The following is a 24,982-nucleotide window of genomic DNA, read 5'->3' on the forward strand; positions in this document are numbered from 1 at the left end:
CACTCAGTATCTGCACGCTCGGCGCGTGCACGCATGATGGTTTGATGCCAGACAGACAGGACAGCTGCAGAGCACCAGTAGAGAACCAGCTCCAGCAGCTAAGGGGCACGGAACTCTCAAAATGGCGTAGCGGAGGCCAGGAGACCTGAAGCCCACCACCGCCAGCTGACACCGGGGAGAGAAGGAGGCGGCGACGACCAAGCTACAGAGCCAGAGGAGGGAAGGCCACAACCACTGCCGTTCCCTGGTCATACACATCCGGTCTTCTCCTCTGTCTTCACTCTCTCCTCTGGGTCAGAGCACCGTTGCAGCTCACAAGAGCTGCGCTCTCTGCCCGCCCAGCGACAAACCTACCACGCCTTACCTCTGGATTTGAATTCATTAGGCAGGTCGAGGATCTGTTTATTCGCTGCCATGGCGCTGGAGGTTAGTGGCGCTGCCGCAGAGAGGGGGTGGGCTGGGCTGAGGGGAGGGCAAAGGAAGGGGAGTGGGGCGCAGGCGGAGAACAAGAGGGAGAGAAAGAGACAGAAAGACAGACAGACTCACAGACAGTGGCCAAGGAGAGAACGAAAGAGAGACAGACAGTGGCCAAGGAGAGAGAGAGAGAGAGATAGACAGAAAGATACACAGACAGCGACCAAGGAGAGAGAGAGAGAGAGACAGAAAGATACACAGATAGCGACCAAGGAGAGAGAGAGAGAAAGAGAAAGAGACAGAAAGACAGACAGACACACAAACAGCCAAGGAGAGAGAGATAGAAAGAAAGAAAGAAAGAAAGACAGCGGCAAAGGAGAGAGAGACAGAAAGAGGGCGGCCAAGGAGAGAGAGAGAGAGAAAGAGAAAGAGACAGAAAGACAGACACACAAACAGCCAAGGAGAGAGAGATAGAAAGAAAGAAAGACAGCGGCAAAGGAGAGAGAGAGAGAGACAAGAGGGTGGCCAAGGAGAGAGAGAGAGACACATAAAGAGGGTGGCCAAGGAGAGAGAGAGAGACATAAAGAGGGTGGCCAAGGAGAGAGACAGAAAGACAGAGACACAGACAGTGGTCAAGGAAAGACAGAAAGAAAAAAAGACAGACAGAGGCCAAAGAGAGAGAGAGACACAAAAAGAAAGGCAGACATCTATACTAACACCCGTTAATGTAACGGGCTTAAACACTAGTGTGTGTGTGTGGACCCATATAAATTTAGCCACAAGGTGTCCGATACGTGGTCCTGCAAAGATACTTTACCTCCCAGTAAGTTCCCACTACTGAAATTCTCTTTAATAACCATGAGCAACACTTTTGGAATTTAAGTGTTCAAAGTTATATCGTATAAGGAGACTCTCACAAACGAGCTTCTTTGGTTATGTGCTCATGCAGCCATTATAAAAAAAAAAAAAAAAAATCATCACGTGAGCACATACCACCCATTTGGTAGGTAGTAAGGGCTCATGTAGTAATCCTGTGCTAACTAGTTAGTGCACAGTCATGTGGACGCACTGATTAGCACACGCCTCCCTCCAACAAAAAGAATAAAATGTTACGAGTGCCCCAGTTAGCAAGCACAGCTTTGGAACTTACTGCAGGATGCCTGAATGCATCCTACCATAAGCCATTTTAAGTTGTGGTAAGCGTGAATTAGCGTTTCTTACCACAGCAGCTGCACCCATTAGAAAATAAAAATATAAAGAAAAGAAAGCAGCTGAGGAATGACCGTGGCCCCCCTCCCCTCTTCCCTCTCGCCGGCCGAGCCGATCCCGACAATCCCCACGCCACCCAAAAAAACACCTGCTGGTCTAATGGACTGTCCCCCCCGCCCAACGCTCTCCCACCCCCGTACCTTTTAGTTTGGCAGGAGTGATGCTCACTCCCTCCTGCCGGCAGGCCCGCCTCTTCAAAATGTCGGGCCTTCCCCTTCCAGGTGCATCCTGGGATGCACTGGGAGGAGCCTAAGGCCCTGATTGGCCCAGATGCCTAAGTCCCCACCCAGGGAAGACGCCTGAGCCAATCAGGACCTACGGCCCTCTCCCACTGCCGGTAGGAGGGCGTGGGCATGCCGTCTGCCGAACTTCTACTGAAGGGTACGGGAGGAGGTATGGTCCGCTAGACAACCAGATGCTTTTCACGATGTTTGGGCGTGCGTAGGGTGTTGAAGGTGGACGTCAGGGGGGGGGGGGGGGGTTAGGTGTCGGTGGGAGAGGATCGTTCGCGGGGAGGAAGTAATCGGGGCCGATCAGCTGAACCTGCAGAGAGAACAGCAGCAGGGCAGAAGAAAATTTGATAGTAGGATTGGGAGGGGGAGAGGAGCTGTGCCTAGCGATGATTGCCCGCTCTTCTGAGCAGGCTCCTCCTTTTAACGTTGCTCTTTTTGTGCTGAGTATCACCATGCATAATGAATACTGTATATGATTTTATCTATTATCCCCATTGCAAATAAATACATTATTTATCCATAACATTTTTTATTTTTTTTCAAACGTGGGGCTACTGCATTCGTTGTGCCTATCCATTTTAAATGCACTGCATCATGTCTAATAGCCACCCACAATGCTCATTGTACAGGTTTTGTAGACAGGACAGGGAGGCAGCTTTGGCTGCGGCACCTGCATCCTCTCCCCACCCTCAGAGTCCCTCCTTCCAATCTCCGGGCTCTGCATCCCTCCCCCCCCCCCCCCCGGAAACCCCTTCCCTTCTCTCTCACCTAAAGCCAACAGTCCCTGTACGGAACTGCCACCGCTGCTGCTTCCTCCTCCTCCCAGCAGCCGATGCCGAGTAACGTGAGACGGGGGCTGAAACACTCCTTCCTCCACACTTCTCCACATCTAGCGGTACCCGAGCACACTAGGGTGCTTGCGCAGAGCTCCGTTCCCACGATGTCTGCATTTCGCTGTAGCTTGGGCCCTATGTGGCGACAGGTAGCGCGCGAAGAGTCGCGAGATTCTCGGGCCCCGATGCACAAAAGGTTTCCGAAATTCTCCTGCCTATGCTACTGATCGTCATAGCAGCCACCAAGAACCCGGTGCGAATGTATTACAAGCAGGGGTACCCACACTTTTTTGGCTTGCGAGCTACTTTTAAAATGACTAGGTCAAAATAATCTACCAATAATAAAAATACTAAACATATACCCCCCTCTTTTACTAGGGCACGCTAGCCAACCTAGCGCCTGTTAAGTGCTAATGCACCCATTATATTTTATGGACATGTTAGCATTTAGCGTGTCTTAGTAAAAGACCCCCCATATTTATATATATATATATATATAATGCGTGCACTTCTTCTGCCCTCCAGACCTCGTTTCATTCCCCAACCAACATTTCTCTCTCTCTCTGTCCCTCCAGGAGTCAACTTTTCTTCTCTCCTCCACCCCTATTGGCAACGTCTCCCTCTTCTGTTATGATCTTGCATCTCTCTGTTCTTCCCCAGGGTCTCTCCCCCCTCTGTCTCTACCTCCCATAGTCCAGCATCTGCCTCCTGTCTTTCCCCTTTGGTTCAGACCTCTCTCTCTCTCTCTGTCTTTCTTCTGCTTCCCTCTCCCCCACCCAATGTCCAGTATTTGTGTTCTCCTTTCTTCCAGGTCTTTCTCTGCCTCTCTCTCCTTCCTTTCTCCCTCCCTCCCTCCCTCCCTCCCTGGTTCAGAATCTTTCCACCTTTCTGCATTCTCTCTCTCTGTCTTCCCTCTATAGACCCCCAAGTCCAGCATCGGCCCCCCTCTCTTCTGCCTCCCCTTTGTTTCAGGTTTCTCCCTTCTGCTAACATTTTTGAGTCCTCCCACCTTTGATCCAGGTCTTTCTGTCTCTCTCACTCTCTTTGTCTTCCCCCTCCCCAGGGCCTGGCATCTCTCCTCGATTTAGGGTGTTTCCCCTCTCTAAACCCTCTAGTAGTCCAGCATCTGCCCTGTCTTACCCCTCCCTTTTGATTCAAGTCTGCTTTCCCGCCCCTCCTCAAGGTCCTTTTGTCTCCCCCCATCCAAATCCAGTGTCTAAGACAACCCCCATCCCGCTGGGGCTCTCGTGACGGGCACAGCCTTACCCAAACATGCAGGGCCTTGCTTCCCGCACACAGTGACTGTCAGGACCTCAGACCTCTTGATTGCAACTATCCTCGCCTTCATTCTTCCCACTGGGCCTAATCACCACAGATGAAAGTTAATTGCGGCAGCCTGCAGAGCAAACCTAGCAGGCTGCCGTCAGCCTCTGAAGCAAATTCCCTCTGCCGCAGTCTCGCACCTCCTCTGACATCAGGGGCGGGACTGTGGCAAAGGGAACATGCTGCCGGGGGCTGATGGCAGCCTGTTAGGTTCACTCTGCAGGCTGCCGTAATTAACTTTAAAGGTGAGACAGTGACCATAGGGGAATCCGGAGGTCGCGGAGGGGGAAGTGTGTCATTTGAGCAAAACAGCCGGGCGCTCGACGCTAGGGAGAACACTGGCTCTGTGATCTACCGGCGTTGCCTTTGCAATCGACCGGTAGATCGCGATCAATGTTTTGGGCACCCCTTTACTAAATGGAGCCCTCCTCCGCAGCACCAACCAAAATTTTCCACACACACACAGCAGCTGTGCCTATCAGAAAATAACAAATTTGCCCACTCCCTCCTGCCACAGGGATAAAACTCCCTATGATCCACTGATGCCTCCCCATTTCCTCCCTTTGACCAATCCCCTTTCATCGAGCTCGTCATACAATACCTCCCCCATGCCCAAATATCCCTTGACACTGAAAAAAAACAACTAGTAGTCTAGTGCAGTGTTTCTCAATACGCGGTACGCATACCATTTAGGGTACAATGGCCTGGCCGTCGCAGAGGATATTCCTTGCCCGCCCGTTGAAGCCGCAGCCACTGCCGGGGATCCCTCCTTGCAGCCCTGCTGAAGCTGTTGCCAGAGATCACTATCCGCCCTCCCTCCCTGCCCACCTGTCCATCGAAGCCGATCCTTCCTTGCTTCCGGCTCCAGCCGCTGCCAGAGTTCCCTGCTCCTCCCTCCTGAAACCGACCCACAGGGCTTCCCTCTGATGTCAGCTGACTTCAGGAAAGCCTTCCGGGTCAGCGGGGGAGGGGGGTTCCCAATTACCTTTTCACTCATTCTGCCTTCAGTGGCTTCTTGGGGGGGATGTGCAGCAGGCAGTTGTTCACACGCTGCACGTAGCTGACCCAGAAACCTCTCCGACATCAGGGCTGACGTCAGAGGTAAGGCTTATGGGTCAGGCACTTGTAGCATGTAAATCGCTGCCTGCTATGCATCCCCCGAACAAGCCGCTGACAGCAGAAGGAGCATTGCGGTTCGAACAAGTAAGAGGACAAAGGGAGAAAGGAGCACGTTGTAGACAATTCTTGAACAACTGCTGGATGGCAGGGAGGGGGCACGAACTTGACACAGAAGGAAAGGGGGGGTGCATGAACATGGAACACAGAAGGCAGAAAGAGAGCACTAACTTGGGACAGGAGGGAGGGAATAGAAAGGGAGAATTATTGGGCATTTGTGTGAGTGAGAGGGAAAGAAAGAGGAAAATTGGGCATAGAAAGAGAAGAGAGGTAGAGATGCATGGGGAGAGAAAGATGAGAGGAGAAATGTTGGACATAGTGATGTGGCTTGGTGCTGCAGAGGGGTGATGGAGAAATGGGCATAGGGCTGGTGGGCAGTGGTGAAAAATGCTGCACATGATCCAGGGGATGAGAGAGGGAGAAATGTTGGATGTGACAGTAGAGAGGGTGGGAGAGATGCCTGGATCTCTCAAGACAGATGGACAGTGAGAGAGGGAGATTTGTTGCCAATAGGGTGGAGGAGAGAGGAAGAAAAGTTGGACTCATTGGAGGGACAGAGAGAGATGTTGGTTGGGGAAGGGAATGAGGTCCAGAGGAGAGAAAGCGTGCAGGAGGAAGAAAGAAAGAAATATTGGATGCACAGTCAGAAGGAAGTGCAACCAGAGTCTCATGAAATAACCAGACAACAAAGGTAGGAAAAATGATTTTATTTTTAATTTAGTGATCAAAATGTGTCAGAGAATTTATATCTGCTGTCTATATTTTACAGTATATTTGTCTGTTTTTTTATAGTTGTTGCTGAGGTGACATTGAATATTTTAAAGTCATCTGTCTGGAACTCTAGGGAAAAAACCCGAATATAAATGATAATTAACATTTTCTCTACATACAGTGTGCTTTGTGTTTTTTTAAATTTTGTGGTTACCATTATGTATTACGAGAAGATTATATTGTGTGTATATGAAAAATGGATGGAAGAAATTGCATTACAATTATGTGGATGGAGTCTGGGGTGGGGGTTCTCGGTTGCTATTTGTTAGGCTTAGGGGGTACTTATCTTGAAGAAGTTGAAAAACACTTGTCTAGTGGGCTGTCCCCCCTCAAGCACCCCTCCCCTTCACCCCTGTATCCTTTAGTTTGGCAGAAGGAATGCTCACTCCCTCCTGCAGGCAAACCCACCTCTTCAAAATGGTGGGCTTACCTCTTTCTAGTATATCCTGGGATGCATCAGGAATGGCCTAAGGCTCTGATTGGCTCAGACAGCTAAGGCCCTGCTCTGAGCAAACACCAGGTACAGTTCCATCCCATTTTATCCATGCTGTTTCCACATGAATAGCGTGCATATAATTTGCATGCTATTCGTGCTGAGCATCACCCGTTCCTGTAAAATTGCTCCCACTACGGTATTTTTTACCGTAGTATTGGAGCTTTGTGCATCCTGCCCTCTGTATCTTACCTTACACATGGCACACGCATTAATCATACATAATGAATATATGATTTTATCTATTATTCTGATTGCAAATTTATTATGTATATATAACATTTTTTCAAACGTAGGTTACATGACTGCATTCATTATGCTTATGCATTTTAAATGCACTACATAATGTCTTAATATCCACACACGTACTTATTGAACAGTTTTGCAGACAGGAGAAGGAGACAGCTTTGAATGCGGCACCTGCATCCGGTGCATGTGTAATGGCGATGTTTATGGTATTGGAAATGCATATTCATGATTGACGGTTCATTTTGCAAAACTGTATAAAGTTATCACCAGCTTAATTTTTTTCTTCTATGCTGTGCTTTCCAACCACTGCATCTTCAGGTGTAACATAAGAACATAAGAATTGCCGCTGCTGGGTCAGACCAGTGGTCCATCCTGCCCAGCAGTCCGCTCATGCGGCGGCCCTCTGGTCAAAGACCAGCACCCTGACAGACTAGCCCTACCTACGTATGTTCTGGTTCAGCAGGAACTTGTCTAACATTGTCTTGAACCCTGGAGGATGTTTTCCCCTATGACAGACTCCAGAAGAGCATTCCAGTTTACCACCACTCTCTGGGTGAAAAAGAACTTCCTTATGTTCGTATGGAATCTGTCCCCTTTCAACTTTTTGATAGTTCCCTCTCGTTCTCCCTACCTTGGAGAGGATGAACAACCTGTCCTTATCTACTAAGTCTATCCCCTTCAGTACCTTGAATGTTTCAATCATGTCCCTTCTCAATCTCCTCTGTTCGAGGGAGAAGAGGCCCAGTTTCTCTAATCGTTCGCTGTACGGCAGCTCCTCCAACCTCTTAAGCATCTTAGTTGCTCTTCTCTGGACTCTTTCGAGTAGTACCTTGTCCTTCTTCATGTATGGCGACCAGTGCTGTACGCAGTACTCCAGGTGAGGGCACACCATGGCCCAGTACAGTGGAATGATAACCTCTCCGATCTGTTTGTGATCCCCTTCTTTATTATTCCTAGCATTCTGTGCGCCCTTTTCGCCACTGCCGCAAATTGTGCAGATGGATTCATCGACTTGTCGATCAGAACTCCCAAGTACCTTTCCTGGGAGGTCTCTCCAAGTACCGCCCTGGACATCCTGTATTTATGCATGAGATTTTTGTTACAAACATGCATCACTTTATACTTGTCCACATTGAACCTCATCTGCCATGTCGCAGCTCATTCTTCGAGCCTGATTATGTCACGTTGTAGATCTTTGCAATCCCCTTGCGTCTTCACTACTCTGAATAACTTCGTATCGTCTGCAAATTTTATCATCTCGCTCGTCGTACCTATGTCCAGATCGTTTATGAAGATGTTGAAGAGCATGGGTCCAAGCACCGAGCCCTGCGGAACCCCGCTGGTGACGCTCTTCCAGTCTGAGTATTGTCCATTTACCCCCACTCTCTGTTTCCTATGCTCCAGCCAGTTTTTAATCTATGTAAGTATTTCACCCTCTATTCCATGGCTCGCAATTTTCTGAAGTGGTCGTTTATGTGGAACCTTGTTGAACCGTGAAAGCACAAACTTACTTCCAATATTACACTAAAGTAAGCACACACCGCTATATTGAGCATACAAACTGTATGTTATGCCGTGCCTCAGAGACCGAGTCATCCAGCAAAATTTACTAGAGCCATTCTTCGGTCAGAGTCTCGATCATTGGCAACTGGCATGTGCTAACTGCAATACATAATTTTTATTTTGAACTTTTTATATTTTTAAACTTTTTAAACTTCTTTTGTAAATTTGTTCTTATAAAATTTTTTAAATATCAAAAATCTTTAATAAGATAGTGCATCCATTCAAAAAAAGCACTTATCTGAGTGAGTTGTCAGCACTGTTTAAACCCAACGGGGCCACCGTTTCACCTGGTATGGCTTCATCAGGGGAAAACGTAGACAGTGCCTGTAACAGAAATACTGTGTTACATTTTGTAATATAGTGACTAAAATTAAAGTCAAAATTCAATAAAACATTGCATTTAAACTTAGATGTTTAACAAAGCAACTTACGGAACAGGGAAAGACCAGCTCCTAGGCATATGTTTCTCCAAAATGGCGACGGACATTAAGAACGCCAAGCCATTTAAATTACCTGCTGCAAACCAGCTGATGCTTACGTTCCACACGTGACAAACGTGGGTAACTTGATACCTATTGAAAGGTGAACGTAAACGTGGGACATGCCAAAAAAAAAATTTTTATCTTCAGCCTGTAAACCGGCCAAAACTATATCAAAAATATATAAACAAAAACAGAAATGTCTAATAGTAACTTGACCATCAATCTTGTCGTTGAGCCCTGTTGGATGAAGAGTTTGTAATGTAAAGATCCAAAAGGTTTCGCGTCTTTTCAAAGCTAGAGTTCTATCACCTCCCATGTTGCGTTTCTTGATGACATCAATAACACATCCTCTGAGGTTGTCAAATGTGTGGGAGGCTTGAATACAATGTTGAACCATAGGTTCTTTCACTTGTTCTCTTTTAATATTGGATTTATGTTCAGCGAGACGAGTTTTAAACGGTCTGGTGGTCATACCGACATAAATCTTGGCACAGGGACACATTATGATGTAAACAACATGATCTGTTTGGCATGTACTAAAATGATTGAATTTATATATATTTTTGTTAATAGGATTGACGAAATCCTTAGTTTGTATCGAAAAATCACAATAAGTGCAGTGACCACATTTAAAATGCCCTACACATGTAGATGTAATACCACTCTCTTGAGTTTGGTTGGTACTTAGAAATTCTTTCAGGTTTTTCCCCCTTGAGAAAGCAAAACATAGTCTATGTTTTTCAAATTCAGGTAAAGATTGTATAATAGCCCAATGTTTTCTGATAATTTTCTTCAATTGTGAACTAGATGTCGAATGTTTTAAGACACAGGTTGAGCAAGGGTCATTAACAGAAGAATCCCGCTGTTTTGATTCATTTAATAAAAGATCCCTGTTATTATATATTTAGCTCTCCTGTAAGCATTTTTTATAATATATGCCGGATACCCTCTTGCTTTTAACTTGCCACTCAAGTGTTTGGCCTGAACTTTGAATTCTGACTGAAGGGAGCAGTTCCGTCGTAACCTCAACATTTGTGAGAAAGGCAAACTATTCTTCAAATGCCTGGGATGACAACTTAAATATTCGAGAAACGTATTTTTTGCCAAGGGTTTCTCAAAAGTACGTGTAGTGAAACATTGTTGTTCAGTGGTAATTTCAATGTCTAGATAGTGGATGCGTGTTGCTGAATGAGAGAAGGTAAACTGTATATTGAAGAATTTAGTTGTTCATCTGACCCCTTCCATAGCATGAAAACATCGTCAATGTATCTCCACCAAATATGTATAAGATGTACAAAAGGGGATTGCTCTACCCATGTCTTTTCAAATGCAATCATAAAAAGATTTGCTATCGAGGGGGCAAATGTAGCCCCCATGGCGACCCCTTGTATTTGTTTGAAGAGGTTGCCATCAAAACTGAAGAAATTTTCACACATGGCTAAAGTTGCAAGAGCAATAATAAATTTTGTTGGAATTATTTGAGATTTAGGTTGACTTTCTAACACATCCTTGATAACTTGAATCGCATCTTGTTGTGGTATTGAAGTATACAACGAAGATACATCCAATGAGAGAGATTTGCATACCTGTCACTTCCATTATATGCAAATCTTTCTCATGCATATTCATTAGGGATATCTTGAAAACCTGACTGGCTGGGGGTCCCCCAGGACAAGTTTGGGAACCACTGACCTAAAGTGATAAAGAGCCAAACTAAAAAAAAAAAAAAAGAGGAAGCCAGTGAGGCAGAATGGGTCAGTTGTTTCCTATCTGCTGGAATTAAACGGCATACATTACCTAGATTTTAATTTGTATTCTTATGTATGCCGCTTAGAAATTTGATAAGCGGGTAAATAAATGTTAATAAACTTGAAACTTGAGCACAAATAATATGAACGGGCAAAACAACACAGTTAACAACGATGCTAACCAATAACGCCATAAGCAAAATAAGAGCAAGTTAATGCAGGTAATGGAAGAAGCACTCGGCTCCCAGCCTTTCCTTCTGACTCGGCCCCTTTTGTGGGAGGAGCTCTGTACGGAAGTGACCACACACGTGGGTAACAAAAGCTGAAGCTGGCAGCATGTAGGAAGCCAGACAGGCGTCTAATTCTTCCCTGGACAGGCTTTCAAACTTCCAGCTCAACATGTCAGCGCCCCAAAACATTGTTATCTTTGGGGCCACGGGAATGACAGGATTGGTGGCTCTAGCACAGGCCATCAAGGCAGGTAAGGAGGAGAAGAGCAGCCCTGAAGGCTGAGAACCCTGAGGTGGGGGGGGGGGGGGTGTGAGGAGAGGTTATGTAGGTTTTGATCTTAGGGAGGGCTTTTGTTTGTGCGGGCGTAAGAGCAAAGGGAAAGGGGCTGCACATCTCTGCAGTCCTGCCATAGAAGTGGCAGCAAAGTGTTGTACTCGGAGGCATGAGAGAGAGAGACGCAGCGATGCAGAGGCAAGAATAGGAACAGAAACTGCCAACAGCAACATTGCCCGGATCCAGAGAGATGCCTCGGTGTCTAGAGTCAGCGCTCTGAATAGCAATTGGCTCGTTTCTTAGTTCTCTTGTTCCTGTGCGCTTTCTAGCCTTAAGCTGTCTCTATTTTTATTTGGGTGCATTGTTACAAAAAAAAAAACAGGGCAAACTTGTGTAAAAGCCAAAGAGATCATGAAGGCTTGTGACGTTTATTCTACAATACCTCCAAACAGAAGAAGCCTGCCGTTCAGTGTATATGCCAAGTAATATTTATAAAGTCCAGTGAGAGGGTTGACTCGATCAAGGGAAGGGAGCTTGAACTAGAACCTGCAACCTAACCTTTAGTGGTGGCGCTTTCAGCAAGCCAGCGCATCTACGGGGAGCTGCTGTTTCTGCTGAGTCATGCATGTGGAAGCAAATTTGCTGACTTATGGCATGTCACGTGTTTTCTGTGCGAAGTATGATAAACTGCAGTATTCTGACCGAGGAGAAACCGAATACAACTGACTGCTGATAACACCAGAGTCTAGTGTAAAAAAGCTTTTGCCCAGCTTCTGCTAGCTGAGATAAAGAGTTTGGGGCCTCGGTACAAAACTGGAAATGTAAAACTACTCGGTGTACCTTCACTGCTAAAATTCTATGCATTAATTAAAAACAAATGTGTTGAAGTTTATTTATTTTTTGGGAACTATACATTTAAAGAACACTGTCAAAAGTCTGTAAAACAAGAATTTGAAATTAAACCTCTCAAATGTAATTTTGTTAGCCTAATGCTAACAGTGCATTTTCCACTTATTTTTACCAACCTGATGTATTTGAGGTTGCCCCAGTTAAAAGTTAGTCCAGAATACAGCTGCATGATTAGTTTTGGTAGCATTACCCCACCACCACCACCTTTTTCTCATTGCATTAGCAGCCTGTATCGGTTGTGTTTAGAATCAGATTTAACTTACTACTGTATTATTGGATTTTAAAACCTTAAAGGGACTGAGAGCCAGATTCTCAAAGCTTAAGGTTGCCTTTAATGCAGTTGCTAAACTGGTTCCAGCCGGTTTAGCATGCATGTATTTTAGGGGCGGATTATCAAAATGGCTTTCAACACCTAACTCCTCTCAGCTTAGGTTCTGCGTCCCCAATCCTATATGTCATGCCTGTTCAAGTTGGATTGTAAGCTCTTCCGAGCTGTCTATAAATGTCAAAATGTACAGCACTGCGTACGCCTTTCAGCGCTATATAAGTGATAAGTAGTAGTACTGTGTAGATGTCTGCACGGGAACAGGGATCGCGGGAATCCCGCGGAGGTCCCGCAGGAATCCCCTCCTAACCCACGGGACTCCCACGGGAACCCTCCTCTGGCCAACGGGACTCCCATGGGGATGGAAGGCTTTGGAAGCAGGGTTCATCCATATAATATAATGGACACGTCAGCCTTAGTAAAAGAGGGGGTTTATAAGTTAATTACCTGAACAGAAAACAAAAAAAGGGTTCCACCAAAGAGATTCCACAAGGAAAACAGCAGCGCAAACACAAAAGAAACTGTGGAATTGATGAAACTGTCGGAAGTAATTGCTGCTTTTTATGGGGGACGGGTGGGGATGGAGGTAAATCCTTGCGGGGACGGGTGGGGATGGAGAGGATCCTGACGGGAACGGGTGGGGATGGAGAGGATCCTGGCGGGGATAGGTGGGATTTCTGTCCCCGTGCAACTCTCTAGTGCTGTGGTCTTTTCCAAGCTTCCTAGCCGTCTGCGATTCTGCCATGCAAATGGGCTTATCAATATTTAAATGAACACTCCAGTGGTTTCTTCAACATCACCGAGTGATTCTTGAGGTGCGGCGTTGGCTTTTGGTGATCTAAAATCAGTGGGTGGTCCAGGGGTGCTGGTACTGTGAAAAGTGTGTCTCTGGCGTGTGTTTTGACTGTCGCTCATGAAAAAAAACACTACATGATTCGCATAAATTATATTCTTTTTAGGGGGGTGTAAATAAAAACATGCCTCTTGAGCACGTGTATTATAGCCGTGTCTTATGTGTTTCTGGCTGTGGTTCATGATAAAACTTGACATTAAAAACAAATAAGATTTATATGAATTATTGCAGTTTTGGGAGGAGAAAAGGCATGTATTATGCGCGCTTGTTGAAAGCCGAAGTTGCATCGTCCTTTCTTCCCTTCATCCAGTAACTCTGGCACGCCTATGATTGACACACCGCTTACGGCGTTGCTTTTCCTAGCACACGCATGCATGTGTATTCTGTACATGGTGTATTCTGTACATGTGCTGATTACTATCACCAGCAACTCGTGTAAATTTAGCGAACCTTCACTACTCTCCGCCAACCTCATTTGCATGCATGGTTTTTTTTTTTGTTTTGTTTTTTTAGAATGATTCACCTTTTTGAAATTGCTACAGTAAAGTTTTGAAAATCTGGCCCTGAGTCCAATCTATTTTGCAAGAGAGGGTGTGTGAGTATGCTCTATGGGAGCTTTGCTACCCTAAAATTGGAGAGGTTTGGTGGTGTTGGAACCCCAAGAAGCCTGCCTGGTAGTGACTAGGCAGCAGGCTGTGTCTGTGAATGCACATTAGGAGTGGAATGAGTTGCCTGAAAACCTTCATAACTGCAGTGTTTTGTGGCATTTGTCAGAAGTTGAAGATGCAGCTTTTTTTGGACCAATAGGAGGACAGTGATTGCAAAATTGGTTAATTTTCAAGTGTCAAGCCTTATTTAGTCTTGATATACCGCTTTAATTACCAAAACGGTTTACATTGTACAAAATATAAGTAAAAATGGGGAAATAAAAGCACAACATAAGAATAGCCTTACTGGGTCAGACCAATGGTCCATCAAGCCCAGTAGCCCGTTCTCACAGTGGCCAATCCAGGTCGCCAGTACCTGGCAAAAACCCAAGGTGCAGCAATATTCTATGCTACCGATACAGGGCAAGCGGTGGCTTCCCTCGTATCTTTCTCAATAACAGACTATGGACTTTTCCTCCAGGAACTTGTCCAAACCTTTCTTAAAACCAGCTACGCTATCCGCTCTTACCACATCCTCTGGCAAAGTGTTCCAGAGCTTAACTATTCTCTAAGTGAAAAAAAATTTCCTCCAATTGGTTTTAAAAGTATTTCCCTGTAACTTCATCGAGGAAGCTAGGGCTGTTTACCCTTGAGAAGAGAAGACTGAGAGGGGATTTGATAGAGACTTTTAAAATATTAAAAGGATTTGATAAAATAGACCAAGAAGAAGCATTACTGAAATATTCTGATGTGACATGGACAAGAGGACATAGACTGAAACTGAGTGGCAGCAGGTTTAGGACAAATGTCAGGAAATTCTGTTTCACACAGCGCGTGGTGGGTGCTTGGAATGCACTCCCGGAGGAGGTTGTCGAGGAGACTACTGTTCTGGGATTCAAACGCAAGTTGGATGCACACCTTCTTGCATATCATATTGAGGGATACGGTAAATCCGGGTCTCCAAAAAGGAGTACCTAAATGGGCCGCCGCGTGTGCGGATCGCCGGACTAGATGGACGTCGGTCTGATCCGGTGAGGGCGTTTCTTATGTCCCCTAGTCTTTGTCATTTTTGACGGAGTGATAATCGATCCACTTGTACCCGTTCACTCATATCTCCCCCTCAGCCGTCTCTTTTCCAAGCTGAAGAGCCCTAACCATTTTAGACTTTCCTCATACTGACGAGACATGCTACAAAAGGTGAAATGGGTGGGATACATTATATAAAAAGAAAGGGGAATGGCAAAAACAAAAGGGAGAAGGGGAATGTCCGATATGTGGCCTTTGTCTGAATCTCATGTGCATTTAATCCTAGGTTTAAATCTTGTAGGCATCTTTAAAGAGAGGTTTTGAGGCTGGATTTGAAGTTATTGGAGTTAGTTTCCTGTCTGAGGGAGGGCATTCCATAGTGTGGGTGCAACTACTGAATAGATAGTCTTGCGTGTTGTATCATAAGATAACCGTCGAACAGAAGGGACTGTTAGAAGATGATGTTGTGAGCGCGAAGATTCATACGGGATCAAAAGCCTGTCAATAAAACAAAGGGGTGTGATTAAATTGAACTTTGAAAGCAAGGAGAAAAATTTTAAATGTAACTCTATGGGTGATAGGTAACCAATGGGCTTTTTTTACAAGAGTGGCGTAACATGGTCAAATTTTTTTGCATTAAAGATCATTTTTATTGCAGTCTTTTGGATAAGTTGTAATCTCCCGATCTCCTTTTGAGTAATGGTTCCTAAACCTGTCCTGGGGGATCCATAGCTAGTCAAGTTTTCAAGATATCTGTCATATGAATATGTAAGATTACTATGATGTTCAGGGATAATGATTATAGACCTGAGGTCAGAAACAGGCTATAATATCAAATCATTCAACTGACCTACATTGATAACAAGATTCATGAAGAGTTTTTGAATCTTCAAGAAGAAACCAACCGTTCGTTCAGCAGTGGAACCTGTTTGAATCACACCACTCGGGTCCCCTGAGGCAGGGAACGAAACGGGGCCACGTTGGGACCCCCAAGTCCTGCTTAAGCTAAGTGCTACTTTAGTATATACTACAACATACAGTGACTCTCAAATACATTCAAATTCTTAAGTATAAAAGTTTTTTGAAATAGAGTTAAGCAATATTCTGTGGAGTCAGTGATCAAACTTTTTATAAAACAACGACTGGAAGGTGAACTCTTCACCCAAGGGAGGTTTTCAAGCCTTCCTTACAGAGTTCCATATCTCTGAGTAATTTTATAAACTTTATTTTGATCACTCTCCATGAATCTTGTTATCAATGTAGGTCAGTTGAATGATTTGATATGAATATGTAAGAGGCAAATTTGCGTATAATAGATGGGACAAGCCTGCGAATCTGCCTCATGCGTTACTATCTGGGGATCCCTAAGCCCAGGTTTAAGAAAGTTATAGGGCTTTTGTGTGGGAAGGGGAACTGATTTTTTGGAATTATTATATTTATCTATGTGTTCACTGTTTGGGGTCTCTGGATAAAGGTGGTTTATAAATTAGAATAAATAAAATATAAAGTGCATCGGTCTACTGCCTTTTTGCTGCTGATGCTGCTTCAACATGGCTGCAAATGAAGGATGACCAAGTCCTAATATCACCTAGATCAGGGGTCTCAAAGTCCCTCCTTGAGGGGCGCAATCCAGTCGGGTTTTCAGGATTTCCCCAATGAATATGCACGAGATCTATGTGCATGCACTGCTTTCAATGCATATTCATTAGGGAAATCCTGAAAACCTGACTGGATTTCAGCCCAGGACACGTGGCCCCGACCCATTCGGCTCCCAGCCCCACCCCCACACAAACCTCGTCTCTTCTTCCCGGAGACAAGGTCCGCATCTGGAGGGCTTCCGAGCATGTGTGGATGTGACGCGATGACATCACATGCATGCGTGTGACATCATCGTGTTACATCCACGCTTGTATGGAAGCCCTCCAGACCTGACCTTGGCTCAGGAAAGAAGAGACGAGGTTTGTGTGGGGGTGGGGCTGGGGGCCGAATGGGTCAGGGCCACGTGTCCTGGGCCACAATCCAGTCGGGTTTTCAGGGTTTCCCCAATGAATATGCATGAGATCTATGTGCATGCACTGCTTTCAATGCATATTCATTGGGGAAATCCTGAAAACCCGACTGGATTGCAGCCCTCGAGGAGGGACTTTGAGATCCCTGACCTAGATGATCATTAGCTTTCAGTATCCCCCCCTCTCCTTTGGCTATTAGCTTTCTTTCACTCTTTGAATTCCTGCTGATTTTGACAGGTCATCATGTGACAGTGCTGGTGCGTAATCCCGCCGGCCTCCCTCCTGACAGCAAACCAGCTAAAGTAATTGTGGGTGACGTCTTGAACAAGGCAGATGTCAACCAGGCTGTGCAGGGTCAGGACGCGGTCGTTGTTGTCCTGGGAACCAGGAATGATTTGGGTAAGTTGTAGCAAGTGTTACATTAGGGGCCCTTTCACTACGTTGCGCAATAAAAAAAAGGGGAGTGCTCAGGCATCTGTGGTAATTTTGTGAATGGCACAAAATTACCATTTTATTTTTTAGCATGGGGGAGGGGGGGTCTGGTTAGCGCCACATTATTGTGTATTAACTAATTAGCACGTGACTCCTTACTGTCTGCAAAATAGGTGGTGGTAGGGGTTTATACACTCAGTGGCGTAGCGAGAGTGAGTGGCGCCCCTCCCCTGTTTTCTTCCCCACCCCCTTCCCAGTACCTTTTTAACTTAAGCGCGAGCAGCTACCAACTTACTGCCCACATCGGCTTTGGGTCCCAGACATGATGTCGTAGAGAGCGCTGAAGCTGACGCGGGCAGCAAGTTGGTGGCTGCTCGCGCCAAACTTTAAAAGGTATGGGAGAATGGAAAGGGTGTGCACGCGGCAGGAGGAGGAATGGGAAGGGGGGTGGAGAAGAGGAGGGGTGCCTGCGCCCCTAGCAAGATGGCGCCTGGGGCGGGCCGCCCCCCCCCCCCCCCCACACACACACACACACACTTGCTATGCCACTGTATACACTAATGACCACAAACTAATGGGAAAATTGGTGCATGGTCTTTAATTCAAAGAACAGACAAAGTGGCCATTTTGCCTATGCTCCAAAAATGGCCTTAACATGTAGGAATGACCTATGTAAGAACACACTAACGGCCTCTTTTACAAAGCCGCGCTAGTGGCTGCACTGTGCTAATGACCCCGAAGCCCATAGAGATTTAAAGGGCTTTGGGGCTGTTGCCGCACGGCAGCTGTTAGCTCGGCTTTGTAAAAGAGGCCATAAGGCCACTTTTTTTTTTTACCACAGTTTGGCTAAAGGGCCCAAAAGTAAGCTAAGGTCAAAAAGCCAAATATTCTTTATCATTCATTTATTATCATATTTTTAAAAATATTTTATTTATTTTTCATTTATAGCCCACCTATTAACTAGGCAGGTTACAGTAAAATAAGAACATAAGATTAGTTTTACTGGGTCAGACCAATGGTCCATCAAGCCCAGTAGCCCGTTCTCACGGTGGCCAATCCAGGACACTAGTACTTGACCAAAGCCCAAGGAGTGGCAATAGCCCATGCTACCGATCCAGGGCAAGCAGCAGCTTCCTCTGTGTCTTTCTCAATAACAGACTATGGATTTTTCCTCCAGGAACTTGTCCAAGCCTTCCTTAAAACCAGCTAAGCTATCCACTCTTACCACATCCTCTGGCAATGCGTTCCATTATTTATATATATAAAATTTCACTCTAATTTGATTTTCCATCATTTCAAGCTTCCTATGAACTAATAAACTATCTTTTAAAACTGATTGACTGGTGGCTTTCAAATTCCTAATCTGTATTTCTAAACCACAAGATGTTCCTCTAATTTCTTTGATTTAAGGTCTAACTCAGTAAAGTTCAACTGCTACCTTGGTAAAGGAACATAATTGGGATACATTGTCCTTTAGCATGGTTTCTGTTCTACAAACAATAGACCAAATTTCTTTTAAAGATATATCGGAATCCATCGCTTTAGCTGAAGCCCCAGATTGCAAATCTAATAAGGCAATTGGCACGGGTATAGGTAATCTCTCGGGGGCAGCTAATTCAGGGACTGATTCCCTTACAGTTCTATGCGGTTCACATAAGAGAATTATACATTTACAACAAAGTACATATTTAAATAACACAGGTTAATATTCAGTCAATAGCATTCCCCCCCCCCCCAAACTGTCTAAAATTCCATTTACGTATTGTTTCTAGGGTATACGATATGGTGTAACTTATTAACAAGGGGCCTCCAAGCTTTTTATAGCTTAGGGCCTTGCCAAATCTAAATCCAGCACTGCCCCTAAGTTTTTGAAAATACAGTGCAAATATTGCAGGTGACTGAAACGTGACCAACTTACAAATGTAGTAAATTATGCATGATGCTTCAATTTGATTTAATTGAGTAGCTTGGAATATTCTGGAAAACTCTGCTCCTCACAAAGTTGCTCCAATTCTCGCCCCTTCTCCAGGTGCCACCACCATGATGTCAGAAGGCACAAAAAACATTGTAGAAGCAATGAAGGCCCACGGCGTGAAGAAGGTGGCTGCCTGCATGTCATGTAAGTCCCTGAGATGAGCTGGAATAGACACTTCATAAGCCATGTTGGAAATTTAGTAGTTCTTTTACTAAGGTGCGGTAACCGTTTTTAGCACGCGCTAAATACTAACGCATCTATAGGATATAATGGGCGCGTTCGCACGCATTAGCGTTTAGTGTGTGCTAAAACGGCTAACCCACCTTAGTAAAGGGACCCCTTAGTTAAAATGGTAAAACCACTTTCAAGAACAATGCTGAAAAAACTTCCAGTTAGTTGCAAGAGGGTACAACTCTGATGCCAGTAACTTCTGATGGAATCTTTTCCTGGCCAATAAAAGCACCTGCCTAGATAAGTTACAATTTAGGGCCTAGTACTCAGCCCACAATGGTCAGTGATTATAAAGGCACTGACCACAGCAGGCAGAATTTGATTGGATATGTGTCGGGCCTAATCGTGGCACTGTCACTGAATATCCAGGTCCTGCCTGGCCACTGAAAGTTATCTGGTACTGGTGCTGATTTGGCCAGCACCAGGATACTATCTGGGTAAGTTAAGACATCTGTTTCCACAGCTCTATTTGCCCAAATAATTATCCAGGCACTAGTGCTGAATACCATTTGTGCTTAGATAACTTTAGGATCCACCCACCTCTGTTTGACACTAATCGGATAGTACTGTGGGGGCCTCCCCAAATTTTCAGCAGCACTGTCCGATTATGTGCTGTCTTATTTGATAAATAGGTGGCACGCCGACACCTGCGTGCAGGACAATTGCGCACCATCGTTTCAAGCACTTTTACGGCTTACCGGGAGCGTTTTGAGGGGGGAGTGGGGGGAACCCCCCACTATACTTATAAATGCTTGCGCTCCCACTTGGGGGGGAGAACCCCCAATACACTGAAAACTCTTGAACAGCAAGAGAACGGAAGATTTCAGTGAATTAGGGGGGTTCCCCTTCCCAACCTCCCCACCAACGGGAACGCGACCACTTACAAGTGCACTGGGGGGGTTCCACCTCCCTCAAAATGCTCCTGGTAAGCCATAAAAGTGCTGGAAACGGTGGCACGCAATCATCCTGCGCACAGATGTTGGGTCGGCATGCCATTGACCCATGCGCTTTAATTATAGAACCGATAAATATTGTTTTCCACAGACCAGAATGGAGAAAAGGGTTTTTTTTTTATCTGGATAAAGTTCTGCATTTTCAGCCCACCTGCTATTGCTCCTAAACTTGTTTAATTAGCAGCAATGATGGGGAAAAAAAACACTTTTAAAAATGTCAGTGCTGTACTTGGCCTGGTAAACCATTGATGCTTGATGATATGTATCGGCAGAGATATTCTGTGCTTCAGAAGACAATTTCGCACTCAGCAGTAATCATAACTAAAAGGGAAGTAAAAAGTTAGAACTAGTGTGGTAAACGTGGTGTGAAAGTCTGGAAAATGGGAAGAAATTAGGAGGGCTTATTTCATCATCTATAAATTAAATGCACTTATCCAGCAGTGGTGCATCTGTTTGCTAACAGGTGAGAACGAGGTGCACACAGATACACATCTCGTAACAAAATGCTCCCTTTAGACAAGATGCTGGTGTTGAGCTTAGCAGGGATGTGGAGTCGGAGTCGAGGAGTCGGAGTTGGAGGAAATTTCGGGTACCTGGAGTTGGAGTCAGAAGTACAAAAAACTGAGGAGTCTGAGTCGGAACATTTATCTACCGACTCCATTTTTGAACTTGGCATACCAATCACGAGCGATTCTTTCAGCTATAGCACCCACTATATACACAGCACAAATGTTGCGAGCAGCTTCTGCGGCCTTAGAACCTTGATTAAAAGCAAAAAGAAGATGCTCATTTCTCTCAACTTGACATTCCATTTTAACGATCTGAAAATTAACCAGTGCTGTGGAGTTTGAGTCGGAGTCGAGGAGTCGGAGGAAATTTCGGGTACCTGGAGTCGGAGTCTGAAGTACAAAAAACTGAGGAGTCGGAGTCGGAATATTTATCTACCGACTCCACAGCCCTGGAGCTTAGCGGAGCTTCTGTGCCCCTAGGGCAGAAGTTTTCTGCCCAGCTTCAGGACACTCAAAGCAGTTTACACACAGATACTTCAAGCATTTTCCCTATCTGTCCCGGTGGGCTCACAATCTAATGTACCTGGGTCAGTAGAGGATTAAGTGACTTGCGCAGGGACACAGGGAGCAGCGCTGTAGCTCTAACCACTACGCCACACTCTCCTTCACCCAGCCAGTCAGATTTTCAGGATACCCACAATGAATACACATGAGAGATATTTGCAAAGGAAGGAGGTAGTGAATGCAAATTTATCTCATGCATTTTCATTGTGGCTATCCTGAAAACCTGACTGGCTGGGTGAAGGAGAGTGTGGCGTAGTGGTTAGAGCTACAGCGCTGCTCCCTGTGTCCCTGCGCAAGTCACTTAATCCTCTACTGACCCAAACTGTACATTAGATTGTGAGCCCACCGGGACAGATAGGGAAAATGCTTGAAGTATCTGTATGTAAACTGCTTTGAGTGTGGTTGTAAAACTACAAAAAGGCGGTATACAAGTCCCAATCCCCCTTTCTAAGGACTGGTTTGAGAACCCCCTGCTCAAGGGGAATCTGCACCAGTGTTTGCAATTTTTCAATAACTTTCTTTGATCGCTTTTGACCCCTGCTTAAGAAAGAAGCTGAGACTTTCTAGCTCTTGAATCTCTAGAGATGTTATCATTTTTACAGATTCTGAAAGCTGATCCAGATGACTGTTAGCTCACTCCCTTTAACCTCCTGCTTCTCTTTCAGCCTTCCTGCTCTGGGACATTGCCAAAATTCCTCCCCGTCTTCTCCCCGTGACTGAGGATCACATCCGGATGCATCAGGTCCTGAAAGAATCTGGACTGGATTACGTCGCTGTATTGCCACCACACATTGCAGGTCTGTTAGATCTGGCCAGGATAGGTGGGGGAAAAAGAGGAGACAGGAGGGGTAGGCCTCTCATTGAAATCCATGGTCTGAAAGAATTGTTTCTGATAAAGTGATAATGCACTATGGAAAGGATACCTGAAGTCCTTGGTCTTCACTCCCAGTCCTTGAACACCACCAAGGGAACAAGTTTTCAGGGAATCTCTAATGAATATGGGTGAGATTTGTGTACAATGGAAGTATCAGTCATGCATATCTCTCTCATGCGTATTCATTAGGGATGTCCTGAAAACATGACATTCTGGTAGCCCTCAAGGACTGGGAGTGAAGGCCAAAGCTCTACATTCCTCTCTTCTCCCATCTTTTGCTCTCCCCCACCCCAAAGTGAAATAGACTGAAGCAGTGGTTCCATGACACAGTTCTCAGGACCCATCTAGCCAGTCAGGTTTTCAGGATACCCAAAATGAATATGCATGAGAGAGATGCATACAGTGGAGATAATTCATGCAAATATATTCATTTTGGATATCCTAGAAACCTGACTAACTGTGACCCAAGGCTGGGTTGAGATACCCTGGGCCAAACTCTTTAGGACATATGCCCCTGTGTTTGTGGCATATTGAGGCCAAGCAAGGTATCCAGTGACTGGAAGTACTTTGAATCTGGGTTCAGAATGTTTCATCTTCACATCCTTTACAAGTGAGCACTAGGAAACCAAAGCAGACACTGTTGCTCCAATTCCTCACTATTCACAATCCTTGAGGGCCACCAACAGGTTAGGTTTTTAGGATACCCATAATAAAGATGTGTGAAATATGTATTTCTAGAAATACTTCCTCCATTGTATGCAAATTCTCTCATGCACATCCACTAGGGCAGGAGTTCTTAACTAGAGCTATGTATAGGACATAATCTGATCGGCATCCCTACCTGTCCACAGACAATTCTTTCTCTTCCCCCCCTCCTATCACATCCCCATCATATTGCTACTGTCCCCTCACCATTCCCGCCATTTTCTTTCCCATGCCCGTACCCAACCCTTATTTCAAAGATTTGTAGATTCAAACAAAATATAAAATGCATTTCATAACTTGTTAAAATTGAACATGAAACAATAGGCGTTACTTTGTTAAATATGTAAGAAAGACAATAACATTAATTCCTCTTTCAATTTTTTTTTTAAATTTGATCCCAGGTGTTGATGTTTCAGGTTTTTTTAAGTGTGCACGGGGACATAATTTGACCCCCATCTTCCGATACACCCCCTTCCATCCCTGCAGTATTAGTAACTGTTTTATTACCAACATCACAGATTCTCCATTGTCCCCATCCACACCTCTATGCTTAACCAAATCCTCAATCTCAACCAGTCAGGTTTTCAGGATATCCAAATGAATATGCATGAGGTACATTTTCAGGCACTACTGGGAGGGAAGACCATTGCTTTGTCTTCTAAACCTTAGCCCTGCCACTGCGCTCTAGTTGCTGGTGAAAGTGAGGATAACCAGAAAATTCAGGGGTCCAATAAACTTTCGAATACAGTTGTTCTCAACTCAATCCTTGAGGCACGCCCATCTGTCAGGTTTTCAGGATATGCCCAATGAATATGTATGAGAGAGATTTGCAAATCAAGGAGTCAATGGATGTCTGAAAACCTGACTAGCTGGTAGGTCCTTGGTGTTCACATCTATTCCTCAATGGTCAGGTTTTCAGGATGTTCCCTAGTGAATATACATGAGAGCAGTTTGCATACACAGTACTTCTGTTTTGTGCAATGTGGCAAGGTGTTTGCACAGATCAAATTTCAGGAAAAATTATTAGTATAGTTTGTACATGTTGCAAAAGTAAAATAAATCATATAAAGAATAGGAAATCCAAACATATATAGATTTGTAGACATGACATAGGAAGTATAACTTTAATAAAGTTACACCTGCTGACCTCCTTATCTCTGGTCCCTCTCTTTCTCTGCCTCCCTTACTTTAGCTGATCAGCCGCTGACCAAAGATTACAAGGTGTCCGAAGCTCGTGGTGGCAACGTGATTTCCGTCCATGACCTGGCACATTTTTTCCTTCACTGCCTGACCACATCAGAGTACAACCGCAGGAGCGTCACCCTCTCTCGAGACTACTCCAAAGTTTAGCACAGGAACATAACAGCCGCTGCTGTCAAAATGTTCATACACAACCCCTGTCTCCTTAGTTATATTCCTTTGTGTAATTCATACAACCTTCTGAAAGAAGATAGCCACAGCATAGGGAAATAAGAGAAGCATCGTCAAACATTTTATTTAGTATAAGATGATCCTTTATATTAGACTTGTAACAATTAGAACTACATTTTTTAACTTTGAGAATAAAACAGTAACAAAAAACAAGGAGGAAACTTATTCTACCTGTTGGTCTTTGGCTATTTATAATAATACAAATGTCAGTCTTAGGCCTTTGTTCCAATTGTAAACTCATGGCTGAAGCAAGAGTGGAAAAGGAGAGAAGATGCTATAAGAACTGGAACAAATTTTCCTGCCTGAATGATGAGGTGAACAGGCCTAGATTTACCCAAAGCCTGAACCCAAGTCAGCAATATTCTAGGTGTGACAAAGTGTCTGATCACCTCTCTCTCAGACCTTTATTTCCCTCCCACTGCATTCCAGTTTCCCGCTGAGGTTCTGTTTTCTTTCCTCCCACCACAGGGCTCAGGCTCCA

At 44.9% G+C, this 24,982-nt stretch overlaps 2 protein-coding genes across 5 annotated transcripts in view; one reads left to right on the forward strand and one right to left on the reverse strand.

Moving 5' to 3' along the window:
• The window catches only part of SPTBN4 (spectrin beta, non-erythrocytic 4), a 420,524-nt gene extending 417,676 nt beyond the window's left edge, over positions 1-2,848 (reverse strand). Inside the window, exon 1 of one of the 3 annotated variants that reach the window (XM_033954096.1) lies at positions 2,685-2,848. Coding sequence is in view for 1 of the 3 variants with exons in the window: in XM_033954094.1 (XP_033809985.1) it covers positions 1,636-1,653 (18 nt within the window). In the remaining 2 variants the exon portion in view is untranslated. Of the gene's footprint in view, positions 1-1,635; positions 1,739-1,823; positions 1,842-2,684 lie in introns of those variants that run through there. The other 2 variants (XM_033954095.1, XM_033954094.1) reach the window with 2 other exon arrangements.
• Positions 1,992-24,666, forward strand: BLVRB (biliverdin reductase B). Of its 2 annotated transcripts, none has more exons than XM_033954099.1 (5): positions 1,992-2,076; positions 17,065-17,226; positions 19,289-19,378; positions 22,157-22,288; positions 24,263-24,666. In XM_033954099.1, the coding sequence occupies exons 1-5, from the start codon at positions 2,037-2,039 to the stop codon at positions 24,418-24,420; spliced, it is 582 nt and encodes a 193-aa protein (XP_033809990.1). In that variant the 5' UTR covers positions 1,992-2,036; the 3' UTR covers positions 24,421-24,666. The 2 variants fall into 2 exon arrangements, with proteins under 2 accessions (XP_033809990.1, XP_033809988.1); XM_033954097.1 differs by lacking the exon at positions 1,992-2,076 and adding an exon at positions 10,853-11,035.
• The last annotated feature ends 316 nt before the right edge of the window (positions 24,667-24,982 follow it).

Source organism: Geotrypetes seraphini, chromosome 8, assembly GCF_902459505.1.
Source record: "Geotrypetes seraphini chromosome 8, aGeoSer1.1, whole genome shotgun sequence".
NCBI lineage: Eukaryota > Metazoa > Chordata > Amphibia > Gymnophiona > Dermophiidae > Geotrypetes > Geotrypetes seraphini.

Coding starts and splice junctions, on each gene's coding strand:
- BLVRB (XM_033954097.1), top strand. CDS start 10,954: ATGTCAGCGCCCCAAAACATTGTTATCTTTGGGGCCACGGGAATGACA. Junction 11,036..17,064: donor AGCACAGGCCATCAAGGCAG/GTAAGGAGGAGA, acceptor TGATTTTGACAG/GTCATCATGTGACAGTGCTG. Junction 22,289..24,262: donor ATTGCCACCACACATTGCAG/GTCTGTTAGATC, acceptor CCCTTACTTTAG/CTGATCAGCCGCTGACCAAA.